General features: G+C 45.7%; 1 protein-coding gene across 2 annotated transcripts; it reads right to left on the reverse strand.

Moving 5' to 3' along the window:
• Window positions 1–404: 404 nt before the first annotated feature.
• Window positions 405–11,010, reverse strand: LOC119319329 (beta-1,3-galactosyltransferase GALT1-like). Of its 2 annotated transcripts, none has more exons than XM_037593821.1 (8): window positions 10,913–11,010; window positions 7,488–8,345; window positions 7,185–7,399; window positions 6,423–6,704; window positions 6,121–6,249; window positions 5,855–6,034; window positions 5,671–5,778; window positions 405–1,036 (listed from the first exon to the last, which is right to left on the reverse strand). In XM_037593821.1, exons 2-8 carry the CDS (start codon window positions 8,197–8,199, stop codon window positions 830–832), a joined length of 1,833 nt encoding a protein of 610 aa, XP_037449718.1. In that variant the 5' UTR covers window positions 8,200–8,345; window positions 10,913–11,010; the 3' UTR covers window positions 405–829. The 2 variants fall into 2 exon arrangements, with proteins under 2 accessions (XP_037449718.1, XP_037449719.1); XM_037593822.1 differs by having other exon boundaries at window positions 7,488–8,316; window positions 10,913–10,966.
• Between the last annotated feature and the right edge of the window lie 432 nt (window positions 11,011–11,442).

Below are 11,442 nucleotides of genomic sequence, written 5' to 3' on the forward strand. Positions count from 1 at the left end.
CGCCTCCTCTCTCTCGTCCTACTACACTGGAGTCGTTTCCAGCGTCGATTATCTCGACCTCCTCTCTCGTCCACTGCACTGACGATACCATGGCGCGAGCATCGCATTCTCCTCCTCTGTCCACTGTCTTTGCGCGAGCACCACAACCAGTTCACCGACGGTGTCGCTTGCCGTGCCGCCGGCGGGGTCGCTCGTCCACGACTCCATGCTCGTCATGTCGGACACGGCGCCACGACCACTATCCACCGCAGTCGCCATGGTCCGAACACACTGCATTTCTTCTCCTCCTTCCTCTGCTAGCTCTTAGCCATGTGTGCTAAGTGCAAGTGCTAAATCTTAATCATACCCCATGCGGGCAACCAAACAACGTGTAGTTGCAAGAGCCAAGACAATGCAGGCAACCAAACAACATGCCAAAGTTGATCCCCTAATGCAGGAAGTCCATATGCAGACAACCAAACAACTCGCAGATGTCGTCTATGAGGTTGTTTTTTTAGAGCCAGGCTGGGTTGAGATGTGTATGCAATACAGCTACTCTTCCAAACTGGAACCAAACACGCCCGAAGTTCTCCGTCTCCAACATCCGCGCCCTCCATCGTTGTGCCTTGTCCGCCATCAGGACCCCACAAACCTCTTCCTCCGATGCCACCGGAAGCTTCTAGCGTAGCTGTTTGCTTCCCAAATAGGAAACAGATTAAAAAGGCGACAACTCCTCCCTTTGAAAAAAAATCCGGATTTTTATATTTTTAAAAATGTTCATGAATTTAAAAGATATACTCCTGAATTTACAAAAAATATATTCGCACCATCAAAATTGCTTCTGGATTAGTTAGTTGCAGCACATTGCTTGATTTGTCCTTAAGAGTGTCTCCCACATACATAGCATGTTCCTTGATTCTTGATAGTGAGCAACAGTGTACCCCTCCTTACAGCCATCAGTGTAAATCCTTTCATCTGTTTCGTATTTCACGGGTAAACCACCCTTCTTCATTTCGTCAACCCATATGCCCATTGCCACATCTTCTAGTTTGAACATCTGCAAGAATCAAGGACATCTTGTTTAGCTCTCTAGTCTGTCCGCCGGTAGCAGACAAGATCAAATAATTGTTGAAATATAGGATGGGTGTTGGGCCCAGGTAACAATTTCAGAAAATCTATAAAGGTCCATGTGGGTTGTGATTTAGTTTCACCCTTAGTGAAAGAGAAGTTAGACTTTCTTATAAAAGATTCTCTTTCGACGTGCTATTGGAGCTTGAGAAGAGAAGTGCTTCCCATCCGCCTCGCCTCGTCATGATGTGCGCGCGTGTCGTGGGTTGCGGGAATGAGCCGACCGAGCTCACACCTATGACGTCAGATCGTGGGGCTGTCGCCGACTCGGGCGTGTGGGTTTAGCCCATGTTTTCCTATCCCACCGCGCATATATAGTGGACGCTTTGGCAACCCTAGCCGCCATCAGAAGAACATATCGCATCTGCTCTGCTTCCATTGTCGTTCCTTTTGCTGCCGCTATCGCTGCTGATCCCATCCCATCCATCGCATACACGGTTGACGGGAGGGTAGACCTCCGAAACCCCGTCTCTCATGATCCTATATGGTATAGGGGCGATCATGTTTTTGAGAAGCATTTCCTACACGACTGCTCGCCGCCGTTCGTCTTCATCGTCTTCGCCTTGACCGCCATCATTAGTCAACAATCCGAAGCCGATTGATTCGCCACCAAGAAACTTGAAGCCGAGAAGAAGGCCGCCGAGGACATCGTTGCCATCACAGTCGCGGCTTCGGCCTAGCCTACTAGAAGGTATAACTCATTTATCCCGCTCGTATTTATTTCTGTCGCAGCAGTACTAACTATGTGCATAGAGGTCTCTACTATATGTGTACTACGTGCTTGTAGTAGAGCTTTACGTTAAACAACAACTTGAATATATCTTGGGTGCCTCTTTTAATAGGGAAATCATACTCCCATATGTGACCTCTTTGCGGTTTACAGACATGGCTAGTAGCCTACTTTTGCTAAAGGCGAGTACTAGACCGGTGCGCCGTCCGAGCAATTCGGCCAGTCGCCTGCCCAGCACCGATCGCTTCACGTGTGGCCATTAGATCACGCCCTTTCCTCGTCCCATTCCTCGCACGCATGAGCGGCAGCGCCGCCCTCCACCCCCCGCTGCTAATCTTTCTCGCGCACGCCTCCCCATCTCGTCCCTCGGTGCATGTCGTTGATGGCTTCTTCTTCCTCCCAACGTCTTCCACCCCCCTTCCCCGGCAGTTTCCACGACCTCTCCCACCCTGCGTAGTTTCCACCACCACCCTCGCAGCATCGGTTGTCGCCTCGTCGCCTCCATGGTCGTCAGCGTCACCTCGTAGTAGCATGTTGCATGGCCGTTTTTAGCTTGGCGACGTACTGGTTCCAGCTCGCCGCATAGCTAGTTGTAGCACCAGGGCCTCCCCGTTTGCAGCTCGCGCCCATCGCTGGTTCCAGCTCGCGCCCATCGCTGGTTCCAGCTCGCAGCAACCATGTTCACAACATTTTCATTGCCTTGTTTCAGCATTTTTTTTCTCATGGTTCCAGCACGCGCCATCGTCTGCACACTATAGCCGCCCCCTTTAGCACCACACTATAGCCGCCCCCTTTAGCACCAACATCAACATGCTCTCCATGCTTCCAATAGAAAACGATGCCGGTCGTAGCATTTTGTGTCGCTGGATGCAGCTCCCGCCGTGTGCCCCAAAAGCAGTCTTTTGGTTGAATCTTTTTTCAGTCGCACGCTTGTCCAGTCAAAGATTTTTCAAACTACAGTTGAAGATTTTTTATGAACGATTGTAGCTTCTCAGTTGTATGATGTCTTTGTTGAAGCTTTATATACCACTAGTTGAACCTTTATATACCTACCCAACACTTAGATCCGGCTCTACCCAAACAAGCTTTCGTATGAATAGTTTCAGCATCGCCCCGCTGTTGCACGCCATTGTTGGTCACAGGCCATTGACGGGCACCAGCACCGCGCGCGACCTCTTTGAGCTCCCCCTGTCGTGACTTCTCCACCCTCGTCCTCTTCTTCGCTCCCGATGTGGCTCGCCTTACCAGCGGGGGCTCTTCATGCTGGTGCATTGCGCGCAGGCAGCGGAGTTGGAGGAAGCGGAGCGGTTGCAACAACCCCTAGCGTCCGCGTCGTGGGGGAGAATAAGATGATAAAAAACGATTCGACAGGAGTGCTCCCATTGCTTAGTACTCGCATGACTGAGAGTGATCGCAAGGCCCGCGTGCGTCCGCCGCAACGTTTCAACCAGCACTGCGGCCGGAAACATTTTCCTTTCCTAAACTAATATACCTCTAGGTGACATGTTTGTGGTTTGGCAGGTCGTTTGTTAGTTTACATCTAGCATGTATAGTGGGAGGGTAATTGGTTCGTCTCGATCCAAAAAAGGATCGGCCGATCTCAGTACCCCTCCCGCCCAACCATCAGCCGCCGGTGAGATCTCTCATCTAAAGCCCCTCCACTCTCACCCACTCTCTCGTCACCTCCTGAGGTCGCCGTGGGCTAAGCCATGAGGCCGCCAAGGACGGGGTGACAGGACCTTCCTCTCCCGTGGTTCTGGGGCGCGACCGCGGTGGATCTTCAAGCGGGTGTCCCGGTCTGGCGTATGCCGCGCGTGTACGGTGTCGGTCATGCAGCAATGTGACTTCTTCCGCAGTCAACGACCCACCCCGGCGGTGCGGTGGTTCCTGGCGATGATGGCATGGTTGTGGCTTTGCTCGTGTACGGATGTCTACCGATGGCAGGGACGTTCCCTTGGGGTGTGGTGGAAGACAGTGGAGATGGATCCGGTTGTCTAGCCAGCATTGAATGTGAGTATGCCAACGAAAGCTTATTTCAACCTCGGTCGGAATCATCGACGACAGCGCCTATGGGCATCATTACCTCGCTAGAGGCGTCATGCGGCGATTCTTTGTCCCTGTGTGCTCCGGGGGAAACTTGGATTTGGGCTTTCCAGATCGGATGATGGCGACATTCCGGCGTTGTCACCCCCATTGGGGCATCATCTTTGGAGCCATTCATCAGCTGGTGGGGCAAGTGTTTGGCTTTGGTGGCTGGACGCGGGTCTCTGCATGCTTCTCATGCGGTGACCAGGTGAAGCGGCATGGCATCTATGGCCTCGACGACAGCAAGTCTGGGCAGCATGGTGCAATGGGGTCTCAGCGTTGGACACTGTTTGATGGTCGCGGGCATGAGGGTGGCTTTGTCTGGTGTCGTGATGGCGTCGACGCTTGAAGATGTGATGGTGGAAAATAATGGCGGTGGATTCTAGAGTGTACACATGTGGTGTGCGTTGAGGGTGTGTTACACTAGTTGGTGCTCCCGGCTAGCCGACGAGAGGGTTGGTGAGGCCACCGGTTTTCAGTGTGTGTGTGTTGGCGAGAGGTCAGGACACATAGTTAACATTGTAGGTAGGGCGACAGGCTTCACCAGGAAGATGGCTTTAGGTTGATCCATATATTTATTTTGTAAGGCTTTGTTGAATAATCTATACTTAATAATAAAAGGGCTATTGCTTCTGGTGAAACATCACGGAAATTGCCCCAAAGTTGCAAAGTATTACCCATCAATGCCACATATTAATGATAAAAAATGTTTCTTACTGGGGAATTACCACCTGGGCTGGCCCATGCAGTAGGGCCCTCCTATACTGCGCACTGAGAGAAGACGCAGCGCGCCCATTTGGGCCGGCACATGTCCGGGCAGCCTGTTTTTTTAATTTTGTTTTTATTTATTTTTTCCTTTTTGTGTTTTTATATTTTAAATATTTTGGGACTTCAAAATAGTTCCTAAAATTATAAAAATGAGAATTTTTAAGTATTTTTTTAATAAATCGTAAATGTTTGTCAATTCAAAAAAATGTTCGTGATTTTCTAAAAAATGTTCGTAATTTTGAAAACAAATGTTCAGGAAATCAAAAAAACCATGATATTTAAAATTTTCGTGTATTATAAAATGTTAATGAAACTGAACAAAATTTGGCCAATTCAAAAAATGTTCATGAATGGGAAAATATCTCAAAAATTCAAAAACTGTTCATGACTTACAAAATAGTTTATTCATTCATAATTTTTTGTTGATTTAAAAAAATACCATGCATTTCAAAAAAAATGTTCGTGAAATCGGAAAAATATTCTTGAATTTTAATAGTGGTTCCCCAAATTTTTAAGAAAATGTTCGTTCATTCTAGAAATGTTCGCCGATTCAAGAAAATTTTCACAATTTTAGAAAAATGTTTGCAAATAGCATAAAATGTTGTGAATTCAAAAAATGGTCTTGATCTTGGAAAATTATGAAAATTTATAAAAGTGTTCATGAATTTGAAAATTGTTCACGATTTCAAATATGTGCACGAGTTTAAAAACATGTTCATGATTTAAAAAACTGTTCATGATTTAACGGAATTGAGAGTGATAGTGTATCTCGGTGATGTAGCAAAATATGGTCATGGCAATTGGAGATTATGATTTTTTTTCTCCCGTTGCAACCCACGGGCTGTTTTGCTAGTATAAAAAATATGTCTATGTTCATCACTAAATGCAGAGGGGGGTTATCCTCCTTGTCGAAAAAGAAAAAAAAATCTAGCATGTATAGCACAGAGCCATAGGTTACACTTCCGCCTAAAGAAAAATACCTTTAGACGATTTGTTTTATACCAAATGTTGATTGTCCTTGCAATGTCTTCCGAAACCACATATCCTGGTCCATGGGCCCATGGTGGGTATTTCTCTTCAGGCCATTCCTACAGAAGCAGAATGCATCAGAAAATCTCAGCACCCCTATATATGGCAGCGAACGTTTCTATGTGGGGACATTACCTCCGGGCTTATGTACCACTTGCTTTCATTATTTCTGTGAGGACCCGAGTCTGAATTGATGCGACCATAAAGCAAACCGTTACTGACATTCAGCTGTTTTACGGAGGAGTAGATTTCATGTACTCGAACAAAAGAATCATCGTCTGTTTTCATCAGATACTTGGCTGACACAGCACTGGTCTGTTCAAATAAATCAGTGTTAATTGAGCACACAAAAGCAAAGATATGGAGAAGCATAAATTAATTATGAAAACATCAGTGTTTACCCCATAGATGCATATTGCTAGTGTCTTCCATGTAATTAGGCTGTAGTAATCAATGAAGGGCAACACCTGAATGTCACCATATGTGCGTGCCTCATTTCGGAGTTCCTTATTTACCATCAGATTTGTATGCTTTTAATAAATAAAACAATACCAACTTTGGTGTCAGGAGTCTGGACCGTCTTAATAATATGTAAACAGAAGCAGTGAAAGAAAAAAAGCGACACTTTGAAACCCTTGTCATCCCCGCAAAAAAAAAAACCTTGTCAGTTGATTGAAATCATTAGTATTGTTTAGTATCTTACCAGGCCAACAAAAAATCGGACAGCAACTGTTCCGTTACGCACTGCATCATATTGCATCCACGTCCTTCGAATCGCCATTCTACGTTTGAAGTTGTTTGCTGTTGAGAAGATCCCGATCACAAGGTCGAGATCTTTGCCGTCTAGAATAGGTGATGACTTTAGCATTTCAAGATCAAGGCTATTTTCCAAGTGTTCGGAGGTAGGCAATCCACTTGCAATGGCACTTGCTAGCTTGAACTCGCCAGAAATCCGTACTTGAGTACCAAACCAAGGTTCCGAGCCCTAATAACAGAAACTTAGACTGTAAGGATTTGAGCAACATCACATTTATTTCATGATCCACATGGGAGAAGATTGAGAAAGGTGTAACAGCTCCCGGATGCCCCTACACCCTCATGAATAGTAATTTCGTAAAGAAATGAAGAAAAAACAAAAAAAATCGGATACTTTAAAGTATCAAAGATGACCAAAGATTTGATGTTCTTGCAAAGTTTCAACAACAAATAACCTTCGTGGAGCCCTCACCAGAAAAACAAAATCACTGCTAAAAATGTACATAAACTTTGAAAAATAATTTTGTTTTTTCAGATGAGGGCTCATCGAATGTTATTTTTAGCTAAAACTTTGCAAGATCATCAAAAGTTTGATCATGTTTTGATGTCCCAAAGTTTTAGATTTTTTTTTCAATTTTTAATTTACTATTCATAGACGGTGTAGGAGCACCCGGGTGCTGAAAATCCTGTCTCGGATTGAGAAAATTACCGCTCGGTATGCAAATGAAGTAATATGTTTCCCGTCAACCGTCATATGGATTCCTTCAAGTGCTATCCGGAGAGTTGTGATAGCAAGGTATCCCTGCTTAAAAGGAAAATATGTGCTTGGCTTTCCACCTTGCTTGGGACCAGTGTGATGTGTAGAGTTCATTATGCTTTTTTCTTCTCTACCCAGTATGGAGTTACATCTCTCCAAATCATCCACTGTGAAAGGAGATATCAGCTAACTGAGCTAAGTAGTGTGAGGCACCACAATAACAACTACTAGTAATAAGCAAGTTTAAATTACTACCTTGAGTTGCATTGTTGGAGTTGCTGCTAGGACAACGATCCTCATAACCCCAGCCATTACTTGCAGTGAAGGCGTTCTGCACTATGACTGGACCTTCAGCAAATTTATCGCCAGTTAAACGAACATTGTAGCGCAGCATAATGGGTTTTTCAGGTTCCCCCGGGAGTGCCGTCCCGACAAGATCAATCCAGAAATTACCAGAGAGGCTGCCAGGAGTGCCTATGACAGTTATGGAGGAACCTGCAACAAGCCCACATGGTATGTCCATGGTAAAGTGACCACCCTCCGACTTGGAAGCGTTCATTCCGTGAACCGAGTACGGGCAGAGCCTCCCCTTCTCTATCCCCGGGGAAGTTGCATTTTGAACCGTTGCCGTCAAGTTTTCCCATGCGGTTCTTGCATCTTTGATCGCTTCAGTCGCATGAGGAAGGCCAGTGGAGATGTTGGTTAGGTGCTTCATATGGTCCCATGTGTCTAGCCAATGTAGCCTCTCAGTGGAGGAGTTTATGCGATCCGGTCTGCTTGAATAATCCTCCGCTAGATTGGCTGCCGGTGCATCCACTCGGTTGCTAAACCATGCAAGGGGTTTGGCATTGAGAATTTGATAGCAAGATGTTCCTGATATGGGGTTGTTCTCTATCAGATGTCGCACAATAACCGGAGAAAAGAAGGTGATTAGAACCGCGATGCGGAGTTGCTTTGTTGTCCACATCTCTAAACTCACTTTCAATGGAACTGTGGCAATCAGGCAGGGCACTACTGACTTGAATGGAAAACCAACACTTGCACTAAGTCTATTCTCGCTTCTGGTCAAGGTATTGCATAGCACCTGTCGATGCAATTGACACCACTTCTTACCTTCATTGTAAGCATTCTTTTAAATAGAATTTGAATAAGTTGGTGATGCTCGTTAGCAAGCCAAAACCATCAAAGTACTATGGGAACAAAGCATGCCCTAGGAATTGAAAACCCCTTTAGCTTTTGTGTTAACTAGATCCCCTTTTCCCAGCAAAAAAGAGAGACCTCCTTTAGTGAGTTAAATGTATGCATATTTATATTATGTGATAGGAAATAGTGTAGTTCTATAACCAACATAAACATTGTGCTAAGGAAAGTACTCCCTCGTAAAGAAATATAAGATCTAGATCACTACTTTACAACATATGCATGTAGCATCTCTAGTTTATAGGACAATGATCATTATGCCACTTCAAAAAGCACTATATTAGCGGTGTCATTTGTGTGTTATTAAATAAATACATCTTTTTCATGAGCTACTTTGTAATTTTGTGCGATGTTAGATTGGTACGTAGAGATTTATATTGTCAATTACTAGTGCTAGATGAACCTATTTTTTTTGTTTCAATAGCCAGACGATGTTTATGTGATCTTTTGAATGGAACAGAAAAATAAATTATCTTAACAGAGTGAGTAGAATACTATATGCCCGCGATCACGAAGGCACGTGGCCGCATCCTCCACTACCGCGGAGGAGGTGGTTACGGCGGTGCCTCGGGTGCGAGGCAGCAGGCGTGGTACGGCTGGCACAATGCCGCTCGCCACTCCATGTTTACCAAGAGTGACGTGGCGCCAAAATGGGTCCATAACGACCCATACCTCGCCGCCGTGTGGGTGCTTGGCCGCTCCGTGACCACCGCAGAGACAACCACCAAGCGTCGCCGCTGCCTTGACGCGAGCTCGCCAAGATCACCGAAGAGTGGTGACTTAGCGACTGCTCCACCAACGCCGGCAGGGACAAGTCCGCTGTCGGGTCTCCGCCGACGCTGTCTGCAGTGGCCAAGGCGGCCCTCCGGACTGCGCATTAGAAGGCGGAGCGGCTCCTTCGTGAGTGGCAGGCAACCGTCAGATAAGGCTGCCACGGCCCTCCGACGCCATTCCGTTGCTGGAGGGATGACAACGACGACGACATGACGGACAACGACGGATATGTGGCAGGACAGGGCAGCCACATGTACAAAGTGGTTGTCCTGTATATGGTTTAGATTTTCTTATAGTTTTTAGTTAAGCGGTCGAAATATCATCCGTTTTATGTAAATTATATCTGAACTTTAATGAAATTCGTGGTGTTTGCATGAATTTCATCCGGTTTAGTTGAATCATGTTTGAAATGTATGCGGGTAGCGTTGGATGGCCACCTCCTGCATTTGTGTCCACGGACTGGCCCCCCTTGTTTACGGACGGATGCCGGAGAAAATTTGTGGGTCAGCGTTGGACATGCCCTTAACTACTTGCCACGTGAGCAAATTTGCCTTCGAGTGGGTCATTGTTACTAGCTAAGTTACTGTCACTATGATCATACACGTACGACAATGTGCTACAGAGTTGTTAAAATTCTGGGTATATTTACCGTTTGGTTCCAAACACCAGCGTTCACGTGCATGTGCACCGGGATAGATAAAAAGGTATATGCCGAGGCGAAATCATTAGTTAAAGGGTATCTCTTGCTAAAGTTACCCCACCTTCTCTAGTAATGATAAGTGGCACTATGTTTTGGTGGGATTTCTTCCCAACTCACAGGAAGAGATGGGTGGGTTTTTTTGTGTGTGCCTTTTAGATTCGATTTTTTGAAATGATTTATCTCTTGAACTGTACATCCAAACTACAAATCATTTTCACCATTGCGTTTCTCATACTCAAATTTTAAAACTACTTCTCATGTTAATAGGTTTTGATGAACCTTTCTGACAAAACTTGTGCTTCCAAATGAACTGACATGTGTTTCTAAACTATACGAAGTACCTGTGCTCCCACGTGGTGAGGCACAACCATCGTTCAACAGAAGCACACACAACAATACTTTCTCAAAGTGAAAACTTATGTGCTCCACGTGGAAGTACAACTGTGCTTTTTCACATGAAAAGCACATGTGTGCTTTGACGCATAAGTACAGACTCCTTGTGGACATAAACTGAAAAACCTGATGAAACCGAAAAAAAAAATGAAAACCAAAAACCAAAAAAGCCGTCCCAGTGATCAGTCAAGCATGCATTTGTCATTTGTTTTTTAAAACGCCTGCAATTGACGTTGTTTCACGCAGTCTTTGGAAGGCGTAGACGGTAGGCCTACCCCTTCCTTTCCTACTCTATGAACACGACGGTTATTCTCAGGTGATGATTTTTGATTTGCTCTTCATCGTCATACGTGACATCTTGTTCCTTTACCAAAGCTAAGCTATGGACCCTTAAGGCCTTAACCTTAAAAGACCTGCTTCTACCAAGCTTAAAGCAAAACGTGGATAATCTATTTACTGATGATGAATTTGCTAAATGGTCTAACTACCCTGTGCGCTGCATCACCTATCTAGAAAGCCGCACGCACCTAATTCTCAAATGAGAAAGCAACTAGCAAAGCACCGGAGGTTAATTGCATGCAAGGGAAAATTGATCATACGGGATGACGCTTACCTTATTGCTTGCACTGGTTCGATCTTCAATGCTTCAACTGGGAAGATGTGCTCGTCATGGCGACAAGTAGAGAAGAGGAGGACGGGAGGAGACGAGTAGAGGAGGCAGGGAGGAGCATATAAATGTAATGCTAACGGTAGCGGCCGAGAAAATTGAGGGGGGGACAAGTGGTGCAACTGGCGCATGGCTTATCGCAAGTCCTTATACAGTATAGTATCCCCTTTCCCTTGTTGTGCATACAGTGTGTCAGTGTCGTGCTGGCCCACGATTGGCCGTTGACTTGGCGCGATTGTGTAATCTGAACACATGGCCACCAGATGGCTTGACACCGTTTGTTCGTGGGTTCGTGCAACTATCTAAGGGCATCCCAAAGCGGCCCCACAAATCTCTCATAACCGTCCGGACCACAGAATTCATTCAACACAGTTTCGTATCGTTCGCAGGGCGGTCCGGACGCGATTTCTTCCGCAAAACGGAGATAAAAGTGGAGGAGATTTGCGGGAGTCCGGACACGCAAAACGTACGAATTC

The sequence above is a fragment of the Triticum dicoccoides genome, chromosome 6A (assembly GCF_002162155.2).
Source record: "Triticum dicoccoides isolate Atlit2015 ecotype Zavitan chromosome 6A, WEW_v2.0, whole genome shotgun sequence".
NCBI lineage: Eukaryota > Viridiplantae > Streptophyta > Magnoliopsida > Poales > Poaceae > Triticum > Triticum dicoccoides.

Excerpts from the sequence above, each read along its gene's own strand:
- LOC119319329 (XM_037593821.1), bottom strand. The coding sequence starts at position 8,199 with ATGTGGACAACAAAGCAACTCCGCATCGCGGTTCTAATCACCTTCTTT. Across the intron at positions 7,400-7,487 it reads CTCCAACAATGCAACTCAAG|TGGATGATTTGGAGAGATGT; the intron begins GTAGTAATTTAA and ends CTCCTTTCACAG. Across the intron at positions 5,779-5,854 it reads AGTGGTACATAAGCCCGGAG|GAATGGCCTGAAGAGAAATA; the intron begins GTAATGTCCCCA and ends CTGCTTCTGTAG.